The sequence below is a fragment of the Papilio machaon genome, chromosome 1 (genome assembly GCF_912999745.1).
Source record: "Papilio machaon chromosome 1, ilPapMach1.1, whole genome shotgun sequence".
NCBI lineage: Eukaryota > Metazoa > Arthropoda > Insecta > Lepidoptera > Papilionidae > Papilio > Papilio machaon.
The window spans coordinates 5,034,999-5,059,120 of record NC_059986.1 but is presented as its reverse complement, the minus strand read 5'-3'; the positions used below and the strand labels follow the sequence as shown (position 1 = coordinate 5,059,120).

General features: G+C 36.9%; 2 protein-coding genes across 2 annotated transcripts in view; one reads left to right on the top strand and one right to left on the bottom strand.

Moving 5' to 3' along the window:
• Positions 1-462: 462 nt before the first annotated feature.
• Positions 463-14,538, bottom strand: LOC106710675 (collagen alpha-1(IV) chain). Its single transcript, XM_014502801.2, has 11 exons — positions 14,460-14,538; positions 11,949-12,290; positions 11,455-11,697; positions 11,147-11,368; positions 10,720-11,025; positions 9,302-9,769; positions 8,645-9,028; positions 5,597-6,053; positions 3,245-4,762; positions 1,668-2,899; positions 463-1,449 (listed from the first exon to the last, which is right to left on the bottom strand). The coding sequence occupies exons 2-11, from the start codon at positions 12,273-12,275 to the stop codon at positions 1,189-1,191; spliced, it is 5,418 nt and encodes a 1,805-aa protein (XP_014358287.2). The 5' UTR covers positions 12,276-12,290; positions 14,460-14,538; the 3' UTR covers positions 463-1,188.
• A 355-nt stretch (positions 14,539-14,893) lies between these two features.
• Positions 14,894-24,122, top strand: part of LOC106710676 (collagen alpha-5(IV) chain) — a 27,796-nt gene continuing 18,567 nt past the window's right edge. Inside the window, exon 1 of the mRNA XM_014502802.2 lies at positions 14,894-15,017. Coding sequence (XP_014358288.2) covers positions 14,925-15,017 — 93 coding nt within the window. The 5' untranslated portion in view covers positions 14,894-14,924. The remainder of the gene's footprint in view (positions 15,018-24,122) is intronic.

Below are 24,122 nucleotides of genomic sequence, written 5' to 3'. Positions count from 1 at the left end.
GAAGGGGCTTTCACTGCGCAATTAGGCGCTCCTCAAAGACGACACCGTGCAATGCAGGTTCGTGATACCTGCCCTCCCCCGCTGGTGCCGCGTAGGGTTTATAGAGACCCACCTCTTGGCCCACTTCTTAATCAAGGCAGGGGCCCACGGTCCCAGTGGTGATGAGCCACCAGGATTACGCGATAAGGGTACGCACTACCGAACACGCTAACATGGGTTGAATATTCCCGTGAAGCAAAAACCTAGAACTTGTTGGTATAATTACATACTTTAACAGGTAATGGTTTTTATAGTTTTTTTTTTGTTTTCAATGAAAAAACTAGCGCTTGCCCTCGATATTACATGATACGTGGTGAAGTGCTAAAACTTAAATACTCGCCTCGGCGGCGCGGGCAACGCCGCACTGCATCCTTCGATAAATTATAGGAACCCTTTTCTTTTTTGTGTAAATAAAAATTTTAGAACTTTTTAAGTCGTTTATTTGTATGAATATACTTAAAGTAACTATAATCTATAAATTTATCTACAATGGCAGTGCTTACAACAATATTTAAATTATGTAGGTCGACTTTATTGCCCAAATTTGGTTTAAATAATAACATACGCAATTATGTAGGGATTTTAATTCCGTTGCATGCATACTTATCTAATTTGACATTAAAGATATTTTTATAAATGCAGTTCATAAATTAAGCGGACTCAAAATCAGCTTCACTCAGAATTTTGTAATGTGAAAGTTAAGTATGACTAGCGAAATGAATAAACTTAACTAAAATTTAAGAGAATTTAATTTATCAAATCTATAGTATAGAAAATGATTTTAGTGATAGCGAACACAATTTCAAGCAATAAAATTACCATATAAAAATCACGGAGATAAAATGAATGTCTAAAAATTAAATACTCTAGATCTTAATGTAGGTATGTATATGTAAACCCTAAATTTAATTTGCTTTGGTGTATATTCGTGTCGTTAACATGAAAAATACAAGGAACCGCTTATCATACATCAACTTACATAAATTGCGCGCTTATGTTGTAATATTAAAGTTCATTTATGAAATATAGTAAAGTATATATATATTTATAAGTTTCGATATATCTATCTTTGCGGTCGACTAATTTGAACATACTTGGGATTGAAGTTGCTTTTCGTAATTTATTTTATTCTGTTGTCGTTTACACTAATTAAACAGTGTTTTTTATGCAAACAGAGCATCGCGAGACACGCTCCAGTAATCGTCCAGATTTAAGTGTGTCACGTTCAGGTTTTGCAAATTGTTTATTGTCTTCAATAATCGTGAGCCAGAAGCTAAGTTTGTTGGCAAAGTGATGACAAGTGCCGCCCTCTCCGTTGCATTCGATGAACGGCGTAGAGCGGAAGTCTTCGAGACACGACCCAGGGCTAGCCAATGCTTGTCCGCCACCTTGACCACCCGCACCCGTGTGCTGAAAACGTATTATAAATTATTGTATCAGTTATCAGATATTTGTACATTTATTTGTAAGTATATTGTGTCATTCGGTTTGTCCTAGAATGTATCAGCGAAATTGATAATAGCGGAATAAATGTAGGTATAGAAATTTTTTACCAAAAATATAAGAAACAAATGCTAATAGTTGGACTTCTTGGTTTTTGAAATAATTATTAAGGTGATATAACTCACCATGACAAAGCTGTATCCGATCCATAGCTCTCGCCAACCCGCCGGGCAGCTCGGAATGTCCAGTGTTTGACTGTGTACTGCTATAACGTTTGCTGGCACCTCGCAAACCACGCATCTTGATATGTACCGCATTATTTCATTGCCTTCAACTGGCATCATTGGAATTGGTTGGCCAGTGGACAGCCAGTAGCTTCGGTCGTTGCGACTAGCATAATTACAAACATCATTAAGGTCACAAAACAGGAAAGGCATCGTACTGAATTTCCGTACACATGAGCCAGCATAACCCAGATCTTGATTGTGGGCCTTTTCATTGCCGTCTATGTAAAGTAAAGAGTAACCATCCCATAACTTGACATGGCCAGCTTCACACTGTGGTACTGCGTCACTCTGACTATGCCTAACTAGAAGAATGCCCGTCAAATAATCAGTTGTAACACATGGAGCACCTGGAGTTCCAGGTATCCCAGGGACGCCGGTACGTCCAGTTTCACCTCTTTCACCTTGTAAACCTTGAATACCTTGCGGTCCCGGTATACCTGGAGGACCTTGAGGACCTGGATAACCACGATCACCTTTCATTCCTGGACTGCCGTCTAAACCTGGCGCACCTGGTGGTCCAGGATTGCCTGGTAGGCCGTCGAATCCAGGAGGGCCGCGAGGTCCAGTTACCCCCTTTTCTCCTAAAATAAATTCTGCGTCTTCGCCTTTGTCGCCCTTTTCACCAGCCATACCAATCAAACCTGGCGCACCAGGATATCCTCTATCACCTTTCTCCCCTTGTAAACCTATTGCACCTGTTTCACCGTGCCGCCCATCAAAACCACGCTCTCCTTTGGCACCTTTCTCGCCTATCATTCCAGGTATACCAGGTGCTCCTTGATCACCCTTTTGGCCCGGTAAGCCAAATCCTGTTGCCCCTTTATCTCCTTTGTCTCCTTTTGGCCCTTCAATTCCAGGTAATCCTGGTAAACCTGCAACACCGTCAAATCCTGGTGGTCCAGCAATTCCTTCTCGTCCTCGATCTCCCTTCTCCCCCCGTTGTCCTGGAGGAGCAGAAAGGCCCGGTGGACCCATTTGACCTGGAAGACCAGGGAATCCTATTTCTCCTTTTTCACCAGGAGCACCTTGTTGACCAGGGCGTCCATGTTTGCCAGGTGTTCCAGGTAATCCTTTTTCTCCTTTGATTGTTAATCCTGGAATACCAGAAGGACCAATAGGACCTCTTTCTCCTGCAATAAAAAGTTATGAGATAAGTTTGTTATTTTACCAAGTACGCTTAGCAGGATAGAAAAGTATGAGAAATTGCAGAAAGTATGAGTAGAGATCCTTTAAATAAAAGTATTTACTCGAGCTATGTAATGAAATTAAGAGTTCATTATTGGTGTTAGATTGATAAACCTATGCACTAATTTAACTCCTTATTAAGTTCGGTATATGGAGAATGATGTACGTACGTTCATATCCATCATTCTCCTCCTCCTCCTATATATGTCCCATTAAAAAAGAAATAATAAAATCATCAATAAGTAAGTAATGTTTAAAAATAATTAATGAATAGTTGTATAATATTTTACCTCTTTCTCCTGTAAATCCAGTTATTCCCCTCTCTCCCTTTTGTCCCATGAATCCTTGATCTCCTTTTTCTCCTTGCAAGCCTTGCTCTCCATCTCTACCGGCATCTCCTTTCTCTCCTCTGAAACCAGGATTTCCTTGAGGGCCTGTATCTCCTTTATCTCCCTTAATATCAATTGATATGCCAGGTAGACCCAGATCGCCTTTCAATCCTTGATCACCTCTTAGTCCTGGTAGACCAACAGGGCCAATAGGACCTCGTTCTCCTTTAAGACCATCTAACCCATCACGTCCCGGGAAGCCCCTGTCTCCTTTATCACCTTTATCGCCTTGCAGCCCAGGGAATCCTGGCTCACCGACAGGCCCAGGCATTCCATCAATACCTGGTGAACCTGGCCTGCCAGGTTCACCTGCAATACCTCTTTCTCCTTTCTGGCCTCGTACACCAGGATATCCTCGATCACCTTTAGACCCTGGCAACCCAGGGAACCCATTGAATCCTCGAGGACCCGTATCACCTTTTTGTCCGGGCGCCCCTGGTTGGCCGTAACCAGGTAAACCAGCATTCCCTTTGTCTCCTTTTTCACCTGTCATTCCTGGAGCCCCATCCAAACCTCTCAAACCAGGTACACCTTGTTCGCCTTTGTCGCCTTTGTCTGCTGCTAAACCTGGTTCTCCTTTGAGGCCAGGAACTCCAGGGAATCCTCTATCACCCTTTTCTCCAGATGCGCCGGGTCTTCCTGGCGATCCAGCTGGTCCATCGAAACCTTGATCTCCCTTTAGGCCAGGGGCACCTACAGGACCAATGGGTCCGACAAGACCAGGTATTCCAGGTATTCCCGGAAAGCCTATTTCTCCCTTATCTCCTTTATCCCCTGGCATACCATCTACCCCCGTCAAACCTCTGGGACCTGGACGGCCACGAGCTCCAGGGAAACCTTTAGGGCCATCAGGCCCCTGCAGGCCAGGTTCTCCTTTTTTGCCAGGCAAGCCTATAACTCCTGGTTTTCCTGGAATGCCAGGATATCCTTGTTGTCCTTTAGGACCTTCTCGTCCAGATGTACCTGGAAGACCTGGTACACCAGGGGGACCAACAGGGCCATCATCACCTTTCTGTCCCGGGAGTCCTGGCATACCCTGCCTTCCAAATAATCCCATGTCTCCCTTTTCACCTGGCAAGCCCATTGCTCCAGGTGGTCCGTCGTTGCCAGGTAATCCAGGTATTCCTCTAGGTCCCTGATCTCCTTTTTCTCCGGTTAAACCTGCAGGTCCAGGAGGTCCAGGCATGGAAGGACCAATTTCACCCTTATCTCCTTTTAGCCCAGGAAGACCGGGAAATCCTCTAAGTCCGATTTCACCAGGTGTTCCAGGGAAGCCCATACTGCCCATATCACCTTTTTCACCTCTTGGTCCTGGAAGCCCACGAGGCCCAACTGGACCCGGTCTTCCAACTAAGCCCATATCACCTTTATCTCCAGGGCGACCCGAGAAACCTTTATCTCCCTTTTCACCGGCGTCACCTGTAAAATAAATAACGCGATTTATTACTTACAAAAAACCTGACCAATTGTACCCCTATGAAACTCCGAGAAATAATAGAAATCGAATACAAAGTCATGTGCGTGTGAAAATATTTACAAGGAAAATATTAGCCATATTCCGTCTGGATAATAATGACTACTGATTATTAAACATCCATAATTAATTATCTATAACCCATTTTTCTCACGAGAAAATAAAAATATCGCCTTACCTCTTGTCGACATTGAACAAATAAAAAATGCAAATCAAAATCGAAATGTGTACGATATCAAAAATATTTAGCTTAGAACACGATGTATAGTTACTTTAACTACTAAATTAATAAATATAAAATAAATGAAGACGTTTTACATAAGATCTCAAGACTTTTTGAAGAACTAAAAAAAACGTGGGTATGAATATGCGTAGATACCATAAAAAACATACAATATCTAATTTTATCATGTTCTTTTTCATGTTTCTCAAGTTTGGTGATCCTTCGATTTTAGAAGTCTTATAAAACAATTCATGAAATAGTTACAGACAAACAAAGCTAACGAATAAATAGACCTCTCTTGCGATTTATTTGTTGATAAATTCAGCATTTAAATAATAATTTTAACAACAAATTCGTCGTTAGCTCGTTAGTTGTTTTTTACTAAATATCTATAAATAAAGTTTAAGTTGTTATTTACATCATTTAGCTTAGAAACGTAATCAGTACGTGGTCACATGTTAAATGTGTAGTTTTAAGATTACCAAGCATTTTTATTGATTCGTATTAATTTTCATGTTTTAAGAATAACTAAATATTTTGCAGTCTGTATAATTACCTGGTAATCCTTGAGGTCCCGGTGGTCCTTGAGCTCCTCTGTCACCTTTGGTTAACTCTAGTAGATTTGCGGGACACATGCCTGGTTCTCCTTTCCTTCCTAAAATTCCTGGGAAGCCTTTGTCACCTTTTTGACCCACATCACCAGGAGTTCCCTTTTCTCCTTTAACTGAAGCACCTTTGGCACCAGGTACTCCAGGAGTCCCAGGAATTCCAGGAATGCCATCTGCTCCAGGCGGTCCAATGAAGCCTTGATCTCCCTTAAGCCCAGGCATACCAATCTGACCACGATCACCTTTAAAGCCATCGCTTCCTCTTTCACCTTTTGGTCCTGGTGGACCTCTCGGGCCCTGTAGTCCTTTTTCTCCAGGAGGGCCCTTTATCAAGCTTGATGGTATGATAGCATCAGCACCTTTATCTCCAGGTGGACCCATAGGGCCCTCGTCACCTCGTTCGCCCTATTAGAACAACACAATATTTAAAAACGGTTTAATGATTCATCCAGTCTTATAAAGCCTCATCATCATCCTGCCATTTTCCCTACTGAGGGTCAGTACAGTATGTACTACTCTTCCATATATATTTATCAGCCGTCACATCTAAATTTACTGTCTTATTACGCATATCCTCATTCACACAATCCATCCATACTTCATCGGTTCTACCTCTGTAGCTATCATCATTCCATATCATTAATATACAACATTATTTTCTTGTTTATGTGCCCATCATCTTCTGGCATAGTATGTATATATATATATATATATATACAAACTATCTTCCACTACTGGACCGATTTTAAAATTTCTTTTGTCATTAGGTACATCATCACTGTCACTGCGTAACATAGGGTATATATTGTATATTATAACTAATGTTTTAGTCCAGTCATTTAAGCTTAAATTAGGTAAGAATCTCGGAATTCGAGATACCCAGCTGTAAGTCTGTAAATACTTGTATATTGACACCCTAAAAGTTGTCTCAAAACCTACATATGGTAGGGTGTAAGCAACCATTAAATTTCAAGGTCAATGGTCCCAAAAATCGGTTTCTCGCGCTTTTTTTGGAAATATCTCATTTCCTATGGGTTTTTTGCTATTTGTATTTCTTATCAATATTGTAGAATACAAAATTCTCTACAAATTTTGTTTAAAAAAATTTTTTATAAGGTGAACCGTTTTCGAGATAGAGGGCGGAGAGCGCGCGGTCACAGCATCACTTCAGCCTCCGGTCGAAAACGCGCCATATAGTTGATGAACAAGCAATAAATCAATTATTATAAATATTTGTCAAATTAATTAATTACTGACAAATTTGGATGAACTAGCTGCAGCATTTGAGGAAGAAATTGTTCGCCCCAGAAATTATTAGAGAGTGGAACTCAAACCTTATTGGCAATCTATAATGCTCCGAAATCTGTGAAAAGTCTCGATCATCTTCGTTACATGCATTACGTCAAGTCTACAAAACTTAATAAACCTGTGCAGCTTTCAAATATTCCACCAACAAGTGCAGCTGCTCATCAACATTTTAAACGTGTATATTATTAAGTTCAAACTTGGTTAGGACATGATTTGGAACCCCAGGTATGGGGTTGGGCAATGCGAAACGATTTTCTGGAGCCTATCATGACAATTTTACCACCTGCTCCAGAAGATTTTCTAAATACAATTTTCTGAAACTGCAAGAGTGGTTGTGGTTCGCGATGCGGATGCAGGAAAGCGGGCTTGCAATGCTTTTTAACTTGTGGCCAATGTAATGGGCAAGCTTGTCTCAATGCTCTACGATATCAGAGCGACATTAACGAAGATGGAACCTTTGACCCAGAAATCATGGAAGAACTTGAGACAAATGTCGTTGAAGACGATAATGAAGACCAGTTTGAAATTTACCAGCAGCCAGAAGACGACGATGAAGAGGAAGAAGATGATTAAAATTATAAATTGTAGTTTTTGTACCCTTTATTCCATTTTTTTACTTTCAATAAAAAATAATGTATTCAATGATATTTTTTAATAAAAAGATTAATTCATAATTTATTTGTTTTTTTCATCATGTAAGAAGTTATTAATATTAATTAGGTTAAAATTCAAATATAATTCCTATATTTTCATTATCAATTCTGCAATTACATGGGCAGGTAAATGTTGTTAAATAAATTAATACTGAATAAAAAGTGGATAAGTTAGGAAAAAAATGATAAAGTATAATATAATAGTTAGTAAAAAATTGACAAATATTTATAATCATTGATTTAGCGATAGTTCATCAACTATATGGCGCGTTTTCGACCGGAGGCTGAAGTGATGCTGTGACCGCGCGCTCTATCTCGAAAATGATTCACCGTATAAAAAAAATTTTGAAACAAAATTTGTAGAGAATTTTGTATTCTACAATATTGATAAGAAATACAAATAGCAAAAAACCCATAGGAAATGAGATATTTCCAAAAAAAGCGCGAGAAACCGATTTTTGTGACCTTTGACCTTGAAATTTAATAGTTGCTTACACCCTACCATATGTAGGTTTTGAGACAACTTTTAGGGTGTCAATATACAAGTATTTACAGACTTACAGCTGGGTATCTCGAATTCCGAGGTGAATTTACTAAAATGACTGGACTATTAATAAAATCTCATGTTTATAAGCCCCTCAATTTGTCAATTAAAATGGAATATTTTTAGATCTCAAAAACTGCCACAAAAAAGTCATGGATGGCATGGCATGTCTATCTTTTGCGATTTTCTCACAATACCCATAGTAAAAATTATAATATAAAATAATAAAAAGTAATATTAGAAAAAGCTTTTAAATAAAAATAGCACGTTGTTTCTTTTTTTTTGTTTTAACATTAATCCTTATCCAAATACATGTGTTCGTTATCAGGAGAATTTAATATTGATTAAAATTGCCTTTTACAGTATGTAAATCTGACAAATATATATGTACGTTGGAACAAATTACGATCACAAACAATAAACATAACGAAAAACTCAGTTCGCGGGACGGTTTTTACTACTGATACAATTAGAAATAAAGTAATACATACCGGAGCTCCTGATGAACCGGGTAATCCATTTAATCCGTCCGCGCCTCTTTCACCCGGTAGGCCTACTGGACCTGAAGGTCCCCTTTCTCCTCTTTCGCCAGGAAATCCGTCTTCACCACGATCACCCTTTGGACCCGGACCGCCAGGCCAACATTCATTACAACGGCCGCCTATGTCACCTTTAGGTCCAGTACTTCCAGGTATGCCATCAATACCAGGAGTACCTTTATCTCCCTTCTCTCCCGGAGCACCCATTTCTCCCGGGCTTCCAGGAGTTCCCAATGTGGAATTACCGGGTACACCACGTAATCCTGGATAACCTCGTTCACCTTTTTGTCCTCTTTCTCCAGGTATTCCGGGACGACCACTCATGCCTTTATCACCCTGTTAAAAATTTAAATGGCATAATTTTAATATGCTTCATGTTATTGATTAAACTAACAGGAACTTTGCAAAACTTTCCATCGCTCACAGTTGTTAACTGAATTGTAACCAAAACATCCCACGATTGAGATGTATTTATCTAACCTCAACTTGCGTATCAGGTAAAATTATATATATGCGCAATTTGCAATTTTATTTTTAATATTGTCGGTTAAAAAAGTGTATTTAGTATCGTAAAAAATAAATAAAAAATAAGGTAGAATCAACACTTACGGGGATCGAGAAACCGTCTTCGCCTTTAAATCCTCTTGGCCCTTGTGGTCCAACAGGTCCATCATAACCTCTCGCACCAACTTCTCCTTGAGGTCCATCTAAGCCAGGTTCTCCCTTTTCTCCCTTATGGCCAGCAGGTCCTTCTATGCCAGGTGTTCCTGGCTCTCCCTGACCACCTGGAGATCCAATTGGACCTGGTTCTCCCCGTTCTCCAGGTCTTCCGTCTGTACCTTTCGGCCCAGCTGGTCCTATATAACCCCTAGGTCCCGGAGGACCTGGCGGGCCGCGAGATCCAGTGCGTCCACCAGGTAATCCTTGCACACCTTTAAGACCTCTTTGTCCTGGTAACCCATCCCTTCCAGGTTCTCCCTTTCCACCTGGGCGTCCGGGTAAACCAGCAAGTCCATCGTTGCCTCTGTCTCCCTTTTGTCCCATTGGTCCAGGAGCGCCATACATACCATCTCTGCCCTGAAAGATTTGATTATTTAATAGAGAGTATTTTACAAGTATAAGTCACAGTAGCTGTCGCCCGTACCTCTGTCCGCGCGGAATTAAATAAAAACTTAATAAGCCTATTTGTTCTTACAAACTATGTTCCATCTATGCCAAATTTCATCGAGATCCATGAGGCCGTTCTGGAGATACCTTCTAACAAACATCCATCCATACATCCAAACATGTACAACTTGTCCCAAAATTCAACGATAAGTCGGTATCGGTGTATGGCCAGGTCGATTACCACATGGGAAAAATTTATTAAAATCCTACTCTGTTTGTTTCAAAGTTACATTAACTTTTTTAAATTATTATATCTTGTAATTTGACACTATACGGTTAGACAGTGTGGCGACGAATACGAACATATCCTTGCATTTTTTGTATTAGCTACCTAACTAATATAGCTATAATTGCAATAAAAAATAGGAAAAAAACGTCCATCCTAAAAAATTACTATTTTCTTTACATTTAGGAATTTTTTAACTTTGAACCAACTTTGACATACTACTGTCAAGAATATATATACTATAATAAAATAGATAAGGCGTTGTAAAAACAAAAGTTAGCGCAACTCATAAAGATTCTAAAATGCTATAGTGTTATGATAAAACCTGTAAAGACTCTAAGAACTTCCTAATCTAAAAATTACTATTTAGCATAGTTTCTAAGAACTTTATTATGTGTTCAAAAAGAGTTTTTGGTTAAAAAATCAGGATCTTTTAACTATTCACAAATATCCCTATCGGTTTATCTCGTGGTCGGTTTGTATGTGGCATGACACCAGTGTTGAGTCTGTCATTGGGTCAAAGTATATAATTGTGAATACCTATATTTTTTATATTACAATGTGTGTGGTGTGATGTGTGATGTAATATTTAAAAACATCACGTTTGTGTGGCATATAAAAAAGTAAAACTTACTATTGCTCCGGGATTTCCTCTAATGCCTTTCTCTCCTTTAATTCCCATTTGTCCTGATAAACCTGGTTCACCTACAGGACCAGTATCTCCCTTCTCGCCAATTTTTCCGGGCTCTCCTTTCTCTCCTTTTGGTCCCATATCACCTGGAACTCCTCTGATCGCGCTTTTGTTATCCTCCCAAGGCAATATAATTGGAGGACAACCTGGCCCTTTGTCGCCTCTATCCCCCCTATCTCCCTTGTCTCCTTGAATCGACTGACCCCTTGAACCTTTAGCACCTTTATCTCCTTTAAACCCTTGTGGTCCCTTAACGAAGGTAAAATTATATTTTTAACACATTTTTAAATCAACACATAAAACATACGTAAAAAAAAATTATTTTTAAAATGTATTTATTTTTATTTTTATTGACAATTTTATGACCTACCATTGGACCTGTATTTCCTTTAGGTCCTTGTAAGCCAGAAGGTCCTGGTGGCCCAACAGGTCCTTGACTACCTTGCATCCCATCAGCTCCAGGTTCTCCTTTCTGTCCTTTGGGATATCGGCCCATATGAGCTGCTTCTCCCTTGTCTCCTTTATCTCCCTTCGGTCCACCTATACCACGGGGCCCTTGTGAACCCTTAGGTCCTGGCTCTCCCGGTTCACCCTAATTTTAAATCAATAAATAATCAGTTAAGTTGATGTACTTGTGGCGTAGTTTATAATTGTAAGGAAAAAAAAATAAGTACTTACATCTGTTCCATTGCAGCCATCTCTTCCTGGTATACCCGGGATACCAGTTTCTCCTTGTGGTCCAGGTGGTCCGGTGAGACCAATAAAACCTTGTGCTCCAGGTTTACCTCTATCACCTTTTGGACCTCGAGGACCTTGTGGACCCAGCTGTCCCTTTTGTCCCTTTGGACCTTGCGGGCCTTCAGCACCTTCGTGACCAGGGAGACCTCTCATACCCGGTGGACCTGGTACACCTGGAAAACCCTGTGAAGAAATATTAAAACATTAGCATTTCCAACTAATAAATTAGTACAAACACAACATGAAATCGCTCAAAATACATTACCTTCAATGCTAACACGTGCAAAGATATTTAAATTTATATGTTTGTGTCGTGAAATCTAGACCCTGCCTACGCAGTACAATCGCTACTTATGAATATCCAAAGTAGCATTATGCTTTTGTTGATATATGAAACATCCGTAAGCATAAGGTATATCGAAAATCTGACTTACTCTGGATCCCTTTTCAGCGAAACATTTTGGTACACAGCAACCGGGCGCCGTACAGTTCCGGTCGATAGCGGTGGTGCGCTGCCTCGTCACGGGGTCGTACACGGCGAAGTTAAGGCCGGGGCTGGGCGGAGGGCGCGGTGCGGGTACGTCTGGACGCCCTGATAGCCCGTAATATCTTGTGGGCGCAGGAGGTTCAGGACGCTGGTCATTGCGCGGATCATTGCGAGCACCGTACCAGTCCGTTGGTGAGGGCGGCGACGGTTGGTTCCGAGTACCGTACCAGTCGGTCGGCGGCCAACGGCTTGCATTTATGTCATTAACGTCCATCCATCCATCATCTTGCTGCAAAGAGAAAGATGTACTTAAAGATTAATGAGTAAAACAAAACTCAATAAACTGAAAATCAACAAAAACATCATTTGCAGTGCATTTTGTTCCTTTAAAATTAATAAGTTTATCAAAAACAAATTTAAAGTTAGCCAGAACGCTCTAATTTAGACCATAAATCTCTATGATTTCCACAATGCGTTATAAGCTTTAAGTACAATCTATGTTACGGTTGTGTACGTGTGGACTGAAAGATTTGATTGTTTGTTCCGCATTCATTCATCGCTGAACCTATTTTCTTTCCCCAAGGGAAAACCGATGATTGATTTAATCGGTCTCTGTATCATCGATATGGCTTAAGCGGTAACGCACTTGTAATAACCATTTTATTGTAATGACCTAAATCGTGCAATAACCATTTTACTGTATCTGTTTTAATCAAAAAGAATGTGAGGGTGGATCTATACTATTTTATATAAATAGCTCGACATTGGAAACTACTGTAGAGTATCGGTGAAAAATAGCCGCGACGAGAGTTCGAGTTGCCGCGATGACCTATCTTCATTATACGGCATCAAAGAAGAAGAACATATTATGAGTATGTAATATAACTCAAAAATATATAAGTTCTATGCGCAAATTACTGAAACCGTTACATTAATTCACAGTACAACGTTAGGTATGACTAGCATAATTTGATATGTCACATTTCCGTACATATGCATTTGCTTGTAAAATGACACCGTAGTTTCGTAATGTATTTTTATAGAACGAAAAATAGTACTTTTTATAGCTTTATCTTTTGTATTTTAGTTACTCAGTAGATTCTTAATAAAATCAGTGATACGAAAAATTACAAAGGGTCTTTCTGGTACAGTTTTTTTGTTTATTTTCTTTAGGGAAATGTTTCCTGTATTTAGGATGTATTTACATATATACAGGAGGGCTGTGAACAAAGGGGAACAGTAAAAATAATATAATTATATTTTAATATATATTTCTTATTATTTCGTTGATTATAGTGATAATGTAATTTTAACCTCTTTAAGCGGAATATACTGAGAATTGGACAAAATTATCATTAATTTCGAGGTTATCAGCCATATCTAAATGTTTTGAACCGTAACAAGACGTCATCTATTATTTAAAATGTCATGATTGTATTTTTTTTTCGGGGGGAAATCTTCTAAAGTTAGGACCGCCATTATAAAAGAAGAAGAAGTTCAAAAGTTATCCTTCTGGGGGAAAGGCAGGGTTATGTGAACTCACTAAAACCGTCTCGGTGGCCATCCTCAAGTGCAACTAGTAAGAAAGAGTCCCGGGATCTCCAAAGGTACGCACCGGGACTGTCATGATTGTATTTAGACTTCACAAAAATGACTGCAATTACATCATTTTTTAATTTTTATATGAATAAATCTTTTGAGAATATTTGCCTATCTGATATTTTCGTTTTTATTGGCTTAACTATATATATTTTTTAAACTTGCAAAAACATTTACGAGTAAAATACAAAAGTTTTAAAAATAATGTTCAAAATGCCCATTAAGGTGTTGTTTGCAAAGCATCCGGTAGTAGGTTCGAATTAACATAGCAAATATTATTTCCTTATTAAATATCATTTATGCTAGGATATAAAGTATAAAATTTTTATTGATAATCGAATAAAAAAAATTAAATGGTCCTAAACCTGAATTTAAATTTTTTGATAGACGTTCTGTACTAATAATTAAATTATACATTATTGTAGCGGGCGGCGCGCAGTTTGCGCAATGTGGGGGCACTGCATCCGATGATAAACTTTGTCGGTGTCCACATCGCGCTAACAAATGATTTACATACAAGAAAAAATATCGTACCAAGAGAACAAAAGGACAAGATAAAGTAGTATATTCAATATTCCCCTTTGCAAAATTAAAATTTTAATTGAAAAGCTCCGTCATTTAAAATTTCACTAATCTCTAACTCGTTTAATTTGAGTGTCCGTCAAAGTCTTGATATAGTTCGCGTTTTGAAGAAATTGCAAAAGGAAGAAAACAAGCTAACCGGCGAGTCGGGACGCGCCCTTCGCCCGCCTCGCTCGCCATTCCCGATTCCGCGCAGTTTTTGCCTAATTTTGACTTTAAATTTCAGAGTGAACAGAATAGTTTTAGTTAAACTTAGAAAAAAATAAATCTCACTCACCGTTATTACTCCCGTTAAAGGCGCCAATACAGTCACCAACCTGATCGAAAGATAGGAAAATCAGGCCATTCGGTTGTAAATTTTCAGATAATTATTAAAATATAAATATTATACTTAAATAGTATATAATAAATAGCTATAAATAAATGTATAATCATATACCTATATACTAATCATTCGTCTAAAAACAAAATCATGTAAAATAAAAATGTTAAGTATTAAAAAAATATTTAAAATGTAAAAATTACCAAAGTACGTGGAGCGCCATGGCACGGAGCGCGCTGCGCGTATGTCCCGTGCGCGCGCGCCGTTCGTGCCGGGATACTAAGGAGCGAGGAGCGGCTGGCGGCGGTCTGCGCGCCCCGCCCCGCCCGCCGCGCGCCACCCCGCACCACCCTGCGCTGCCCCCGCGCCGCCCTAACGGCGGCCGGCAGCGCGCGCCGCCACCAGTAGCGCGGCGCAGCCATGTCGGGTCCGGCGCGTGCGCGCACCAAAGTGCTCCACCTTGTAGTCACCGTCACCCTGCTGCTGCACTGGATCCCGCAGCCGACCGCAGCCGTAAGTACAAACATGTAATATTGCATACGACTCAGCCAAATTGCGCATCAATCGAATTTGCTATAAAAAGACATCAACGCGTGCGACAACTTGCCGACCTCTGTTTTGTTTGTAAATTTTTCAGATTTATAACACATCAAAACGTTAAATCGAGTGAATTGAACTTATTGTCTTGTGGGTCCTGAAACTTTTGGTTGTTCAGGATAGTAAATTTCCTATTGAACTTTTTAATGGTATCGGTACAATACATAAAAGCTCATTGTCATGACCATGATCGTGATTTAAACTTACGCCAAAATCAAATTTTAGTAGTAAGTTTTTTTTTAATTCAGTGCCATGTGTCACTTACATATTTACTTTAAGCATGTCAAAGTTATTATTCGGAACGTGGTTTCTACTTGTTACCGTAGAGTTTAATTCTAGTCCGGTTGTCCCTTTGACTTTTTTCACGTAAGAAAAGGATGGGAACTATAAATTGATGAATTAGATTGAAGAGGAGACAGTTGAAAGGAAAAGTAAGTAATTTATTTTACTGTTCTTTAATTCAGCCACTTGACATCGGGTGTCCTTGCTTATTCGCCACTAGTTATGGTAGTTTAAGTCTGTATTGATTAATTTTCTGTTTATACATGTATATAAATTCTCGTGGTCCTTACTTTTTTAAATATTTCCGCTATAGAAGTTGACAGTTCAGGCTCTACGCTAATTTTATAATTTGAAAATCAAACAGTCTCCGAGAAATTGGCAACGGAGTTTCTAAACAACAAACCAACAATCAACACTCGCTTAAAATTTTCAGAACCCTAGAGGAGCATTGTAGAGTCTATAATTTTTCTGATAAATGTGAAGTAGTGATAATGTAAGGTGGCTGTATTATTTAATTACTGATAACTACATCAAACAAAATTATGTTGAATCGTAATTAACTTTCTTTAACACTAACTTAATTGGGTTGCTTGTACGTCTATATTTTTAGACAGTCTAAAGTAAAAATTGCTTTTTTATGTGAGGAAAATACCAACGTATATACGCAATTACGAGCGCAATAGTGGAAGTTAAGTATGAATTATTGTAGAAAAATCTCTCTGAACTTCTAATATTTATTTGATTTGTACATATTTTTAATTGAACAGTTTTTTTGAAAAAGAAAACTGGTTATTTTGGAAATAAATACAAAAATAAGGTGCTGTTTTTGCTGAAAGAGTCGAAACATAATAAACAAAGGAATAGTCGTCATCATCGTCCATATACCAGTTTCACATTAATTTGGTCAGTATACTTATACCTTAACTCCACCGCACTATATCGCTTTAGTATAACAAGTTAATGATGGATTCGGTACTTATTTAAAAAAGTTTTAAGATTTTCATCACCTAATTTATATGAGAGAAACTCTGTTACTAGAAATGTGAAAAGATATCTAGCGCAGCCTATTTGTCACATGGAAAAAGTGAAAATAAACCCGAATAAGACTAGAGGTAAAAAAACAAGAAGGGAAAACTGGAACTCTACGAAACTTAAGAACCATCTGTTTCTAGTCTAACCTTCTGTACAAAACATATTATCTTTGTTTTTTAAAGAGAAAAACAGAGATAAAAACATGTTTCATTTTTCAAATGCAAACCATTTGGATAAATGTCAGGGTTTAGACAATTCGCGGCTCTTTCTCCTTCTTTAACTCTACAGCTCTACCTTTGTGGGCCTTGGATTGATCGAGTAATTTCTTCCACTCCGAACTGTTCGTGCCCTTTGATTTCTTATTTTCTATGCAAACATTTTTTTCTATCACGTATTAAACCTTGCTTTGTTCTTCTTCGATATAGTATATTTTGGACGTGGCTAGCCCATCTCAGTCTAATTAGCTTAATGTGAGATGTTACTTGAGGTTCTTGATAGAGGCTGTATAGTTATTAATTAAAACCTGGCTCTTTAAAATTTTTTTTTTTTTACAGTAGTTAATAATTTTTTCAAGTTTAAGATCGTCATACTTCAAAATTATTAAAATAAAGAGATTTGTTGTTATATAACGAAAATGCTAGTTTTCATAAAAATAAATATTACGAATTAACGATTATAACGAAAAAAAATTATGGTAATTAAAAAACAGACTAATTAAATAAAATCAAACACTAAACGAAACTTTTGAACATGTGTTTTTTTTTTAATTTATTTCTGACCTGGATTTGTAATGTCCACAATTATGCAAGTATTGCAATGTCTTAAAAATATAAAGTGAACATTTGAATACATCAATTTATGGTAACAAATCCTGCAATATGATAAAACTTCCTAAATATAGTAATGTTTATTAATAAAACTTTAATTATTGTTACAATGTTTGATTTATTCAATACTTTACATTATCCGGATTGTGATATGGCAATTTCGGTGTATGTTTTCAGCGTTCATTAAAAATGACATTTGATAACTTTTAAGTTAAAATTGAGGCGATAAGATAATTGGACACAAAGGCTATCAAAAATATAAAACTACTGCGTTAATATCATCCAATTATAAATTTAATATTAAAATCTGTTTGATAATTTCAAGGCTACGTCACACAACGCCACCGACTTATCGTCAGTTGTGAAATACCACTTCAGTGGGCCTAGCACGAATATTTGTGTCATCGTCAATTATGTCAAAACGAGTATGAGATATTTGGTGTACTTTACGCCGTTAGGGTGCTGCATAAATTTCAATACAAATTTTGACGACGACAGTACGATGTAAATCGTCATAAATATTGGTGCTAGTCCCACAGTACTTCTTTTATAAACCTAAAAATAAAAAACACAATCTTAATAGCGTCATCTACTACTGCAATTGCAATTAACAAAAACGAGATTGGCAATAAATGGAAACACCGGATGATAATGAATGTCTTTGATGTACTCGTACTAGGCAGGGTTGTTAGGTATTGGGTTATCCAAGAAGTCTTTTCCGTTTGTTAAGGAAAATTTAAACGCATCTCATTTTAACATTGCTACACATTTATTAAATTAAAGAGGTACTTCTGTTTAACAACATCTTAGGCTTTTCTGCCAGAATTGAGTTTTACAGCATATTCGGCTAAATGAGTTTTTACCTGAACTAAAGTTCAGTGAATTACTTTTAAGATGTGGATCATGTGCCCATTACAATAAATTTACGAAATAACAATAAAAGTACTTTTATTGTTTAATAACTAAGCGATGATATATTGTAAGTACAAGATGTTTTATTACAATTTACATTAAAAGAAGCTCGCGTTATAGTTTGACAATCTGATGTTATGGTAACCTTTGCACTGCGCTATTATCATTTAAGTTTTTTTTGTATTTGGTACAATATATCAAGTAGTAACAACAATCCATTATCATCTCATAGCCTCATGACCTAAAAAAACATCTTAATATTAAAATAAGATGCTCATTAACAACTGATTAGCGAATCGGTCGCTTATTACTTGTATGTTGGTCATCACTTTTCAACATATCTGTTTTATTATGAATGGTGATCAAAAATATTATTCTATAAAGATTACTAAACTAAACTGTTCGTGAACATATCACTAAGATACTTAACTCAATTTAAAGGTTATAACCCTTGATAAATTTGCGGACGACTTCTATTTTAGAACACATAATTTAGGGTACAAACTTAATCTTAAAATAATTTTAGCTGTTACAATTTGATAACGGTTATTTCCTTATTAAATAATTGTCTTTTTTGTCCTAATATTTCTATTTTATATTGGACTTAATTGTATCCAGTCAGACGAAAATGATGCTATAACTATTTATACGAAATTCGTTATGGGTTTTTACCGTGCCATTGGCAGGGCCAGTTTCAGCATTTCTGGCACCCTGGTCTAGAATTTTAACGCGGGGTGCCTTTTTGATATTGGAGGAAATCTTCTAAAGATTGGGCGCCACAGTCGCATATATAGATTCGACTCTGGCGCTACTTTATTCCCGGTGTCCTTTACGGTCCTCCCACCTAGAACTACGCTGACGCCGCTTTTAATATACATCTCCATAAAATTAAAAAAAAATACAAGCTTTAGCAAAAGTGTTCAGATAGCTGAGTTATTATAAGGTATTTTAAGACAGAAATTCAACAAAATTATGATTTAACTGGGAAGCTCTAAGTTATGTCGTACTACGAACAAAGTCACAAAGCATACACTTAAATAACTCGATCTATGCTTTGTCCTGGCAGTTTAGTACAATTTGTTTTATGCAGTAATTTAAATAATTAAAAGATTACTGTAAAACAAGGTTTTTTTTAAACTAAAAACCTAAAAATTTAAGTAGTTTTCAAAGTTCTCGTGGTCTCTATATTAAAGTGTATCTTTATGAAGTCCAATATGCAACATCCGTAAAATCACAATTTTTAGTTTCATATAAAATAAATTTTCTTTCTTTTTTTGATGTGTTTATATAGTTTGTACATATTCAATAACTTTTAATTCAATTATAAGGGTGCAAAATGATTTTATTTTCATCCTAATCATTCAATATCATCATCATCTCCCTGGCCATTTCTCACTCACGTGAGGTCGGAAAACAAGGTTACGCACGCATAAACAAATTTTTGGCTTAAGTTTTATGTATGCCTCTCCCCAACCCTACTGGGGAGGAGTTTCTTAAAATTAAATATAATATAAACTAAATAATTCAAAATAACTTCTAAAAATACATAAAAAATAAAAAATAAGTAAGACAATCGTCTTGCATTGGTCTTTCAAAACTCGATTCATTGAGAGATATCAAACTTCTATCAAACATAATCATTCAATATGTGTAGCAATAAATACTTATTACACATACATGCGTACTTAGAAGTTTTATGCTCTAAATCACTATCAAGAGTGACATCCTGCACAGGAAAGAATACTTTTGTGTTTTTATTAATTCCAATGTCCATTGTGCATACTTTCGAATTTTAATTTAACTTAAAATTCAAACTTTATCGACGGATATCGCGACCGTCGCAAGTAATACAACTATGCGGTTGCTCACATCCGTAAGGTATTTGCAAAAATGAAAATTCGGAGTAGGACACTCTATCCGGACGAAAATAGGTCAAAATCAGCTTCCATTGACAAAGCTTCGTCAACGAGGTCATGACATATACGGCGGCATCTCTTATCGTGCCCGCAGGAAACTGTTATCGTAATGTCGTTAGGTATTTAACACAATTTTTGCAATTGTTGCCGAAATAATGATATTATAACTTCCATTATATCGTATCTACCAGATAATATCCTAAATGTTTTTTCATGTTGCAATCATAACCGACAATTGTTATTACTTAAGTATAAACATGTTTTATTTGATGAGAGATTTATGGTGAATGTCACTAAGGTATAGTGTAGCTTCCCAACAGTGAAATAATTTTTCAAATCGTTTGATTAGTTTCGGAGTCTATTATTGAATAGGCAAACAAACAAACAATCAAGTACAGTTTTAGTTTAGATATGTTCCGAAACCTGAAGGAAATACAATTATTAGTTTATTTATATATTAAACAATGTTAGCACATAAGTTCATCGTAATCCAACGGAGATCAATTTAATAATACCGCTTTGATAGCCATACACGCTCATATCATTGATAACGCTAGGAGCACAAGGTTCAGTTGGTGCTAGGCTTCTCGAGCGTTGCCATAATTCACTAAGTAAAATAATCATCTCAAAGGAGAATCAAAGAAAAGGATTCCTTCAACTTCGAACTTTACTTTTAAGAACGTTAAGAAATATAATCACTATTTTGTGAAAGATCTTTTCCTTCCATGAACTATATGTAAATCATTTTGATTTCTTAAATGTTTTTTATCAGTATTTGTATTGTAATAAAATAAAAATAATGCTAAGATGGTCGCAGTGTCACGGGTGCAACACATTGTTTAGATGTTACCGCGATGTCAATGTGATACATTATCCTGGGCGATTGTAGTCGTACTCGCAGTCGCTTTTATCGCCATTACGACGTAGCCCAGAACATTGAACCCAAGAGGAAGTATCTGACGTTCCTCATTTTGTTATAATTATCGATATTGTTCAAAACAATGCAAGCATCGTCAATTAATTGAAGAAGAATTCCGATTGTAAAACGCTTGCGTCTAAAAAGTATTAGTACAAATTGGGCTAGGCTAGTTACTAAATGGTAATATAAAAAGGAAGCTCTAAAGTTACAAAATAGTTCGTATCCGGGGATGATCCGGAGCTTTCACATTACATTATAAACGAATAGATACTGACGTGGATCATCTTTCTAAATGTCAAACTATATGATATTGGCTTAAGCAACATAAAATATTAGTAAACACCGAAAACTAAATACTTAAATAAAGATGGAGAATTATATACACTAAACTGAAATTAAAATTGACAATAAAAAGAAGAATGAAAAAATAGGATCGTTTAGGAGTGGTCTTTTATGGATTCTAGCTATGTGTTACCTACTAACAAATATTGTATATGCAACTTGCTTTTATTGTTTAACAATAGTTTACAGAAATAGTTATGTAGTTGCTCTGCTTGCTTTTCATACCTGAATCTGTATCCAGAAGTGGTTAAAATAGGTCCCCAGGTAGCTCGTGCATATAGACTGCGATGAATTACATTTGCGCCTTAGTTACTCACCAGTCGGTTTTATAGCTAAGAACGTTGCACTGAAAGTTATTGCTTACTTCCAGTAAAGTGAAATAGGTCAATAGTTTCAGTGCGGCAACAAAAGCCAGTTGAACGAACGGTTATATTGCCCGACTATATTTAGAACGAATCGCTGACAGTAGTGTACACTCATTGACAGCGTGGAAACTTTACCGCGATACAGTCTACGCATGATCTACGACTCACTTTAGTCTTTTTTTTAGGAATCGTTATTATAACAAGAAGTTTTTTTAGGTTAGTAAGTTAAAAGCATAAACGCAATGCACATTACTTATTTATTCGATGCTAAATGTTGATGTTATCAAGTAAGTCTACTAAGCAATAGACTGTAAATTGTTAGCATATTTAAAAATTAATTGCTAAATATTTTGCACTTTACCTACTCTAGATTGAGTGTGTTAGTTGTGTTTTTAAATCGATATTTTGTAACCAAAATATATATCACGTGTTGTCGTTAACGCACACTGGGTAGGTAGTATAGAATATTAATTAATATTTGATATTAAATAATATAATATTAATGTTGTTTAACTTCGTCGTCGAGCAAGATTGCATGGGCCTGTATCGGGAACACATTAAACTGCGGACGGGGTCACCGGATTCCGGCGAACTGCTCGTAAACACGAACTGGCCGTTACATTTTTTAACTTTTGACATAGGTAGTCATATTTAATAATAGATTTATCTTGTTGTGATACAGCAATTAATGTTCATACAATTCTCTTCTGGAACTTTGTTTACATTTCACATTCATTTAGTTTCTAGGGTATTAAGAAACGCGTATATTCGATTAGATTATTAACTTATAATTTTCAAATTACTGAATATATCTATCAGTATATCAACATATTCAGCCTTTTATTTAAATTTGGTTTATATAAAGCTGAAATTGTTTTAAAAGAGTCTGAATTTTGAGTATAGCCTCAAATAACTGAAAGCTAATTTCAGTAGATATGCAGGCGGCGTGCAAAGTGAACACTTCGAGAACCACGTTCACTTTATTAGCTGCTTTTGTTAATATGCTAGATTAAGATAAATTAAACCTGCTAAATGTGAGCCGCATCACTATAATACATACACTTTATAGCTGTGTTTTACATTAATTAGGTAGCCTCTAAATATGTGTCCCCCTATAAAAGTCATCCAAATATATAAAAAGATTAAAAAAACTTCATTAGTTGTTCCATTGGTCCATTTAATCTAAGCTTTTTATAAAATATATATTTAATACAAGTAAACTTTTAGGGCCTTATAATAAAAATAATTACCGTGTTTCAAATAAATTTTAGTTTAAACATAGGTCAACCTTTTCACTTGTGTTCTACAGTGATTCTAACGACCGGCGCGGATTTTTAACAAATCATCATTATTGAATAATTATTATGCGTAAGTTTACGAAATGTGTTTTTTACCAATAAATAATGAAGTGCTTATACAGAAAGCATTATAGCGATACATATTTATGGTGAAAAATATCATCACTTGACGTTAATAATATCAATCAGCGGCAGTCAAAGGGTTAAATACTTCTTTAACTAAACGGTGTCTAACAGTATAGATCCTGCAATAACAATATTTGTTGAGTGCACGAATTGGCCGGGTCGACCGGTGCAATACCAAGACCACACGGAAGACTGGCGTGAAGTGGAAGCAATTCCTCGTTTCGTCTGATGAGTGTGGTCCCGGAGGCCTAATTTTAGTCCTCTTTCCCTTCCCACCCTTTACCTATTATGAAAAGAATGGGAAGGGGTAGTGGATTTGGGGGAAGAGGGGACGCAAAGGAAGGGGAAATATTCTCTTCATGTGCGTCGCCTTCTCCGTTGATTAAAGGTAGGCAACGCGTCTGCATTTGCGGTCTATGGACAACGGTCGCCTCGCTATTTCGGCGAATTCAGGTCACCGTTTGCCACCTTTTGATATAAAAAAAAGTATTTTTGGAGACATATATTCTGTTTCTATACTAATCTATATTTATTTGAATTGATAACGAGTTGGTTGAAAGTTATATATATGAGTATGTATGTACTATGTATGAATAGAGGTAAGAGGGCAGTATGTTGCAATACACGTGTTGGCGTGAAGGGTAGCGTGTGTGCGTTGCGCGGCGCGGCGGGGCGCGGGCTAGCGGGATGTGCGAACGGCCGTTATCGCCTGGGACACTGCAATGATTGTTTATCCAGTCCGTTCCTTGAATTGAAACTGATGACTCATTCGCTCTATAATCGCTCGCTTCTGTAATACCTACATGTATCATAATGAATTATACTTGATGTCAAGTGCCCGGCACTTTGCGACATAATATCATCTCGATTTATAAATAAAAAAGACTCATTATGAACTTAATTTTTCGGTAACAATAACCCTGTCGATGTATTTTACAATTGAGTAAATTATTTTATTGTATTTTTAAGCACGTAATACGTCTAAAATTGATTAACGTATAT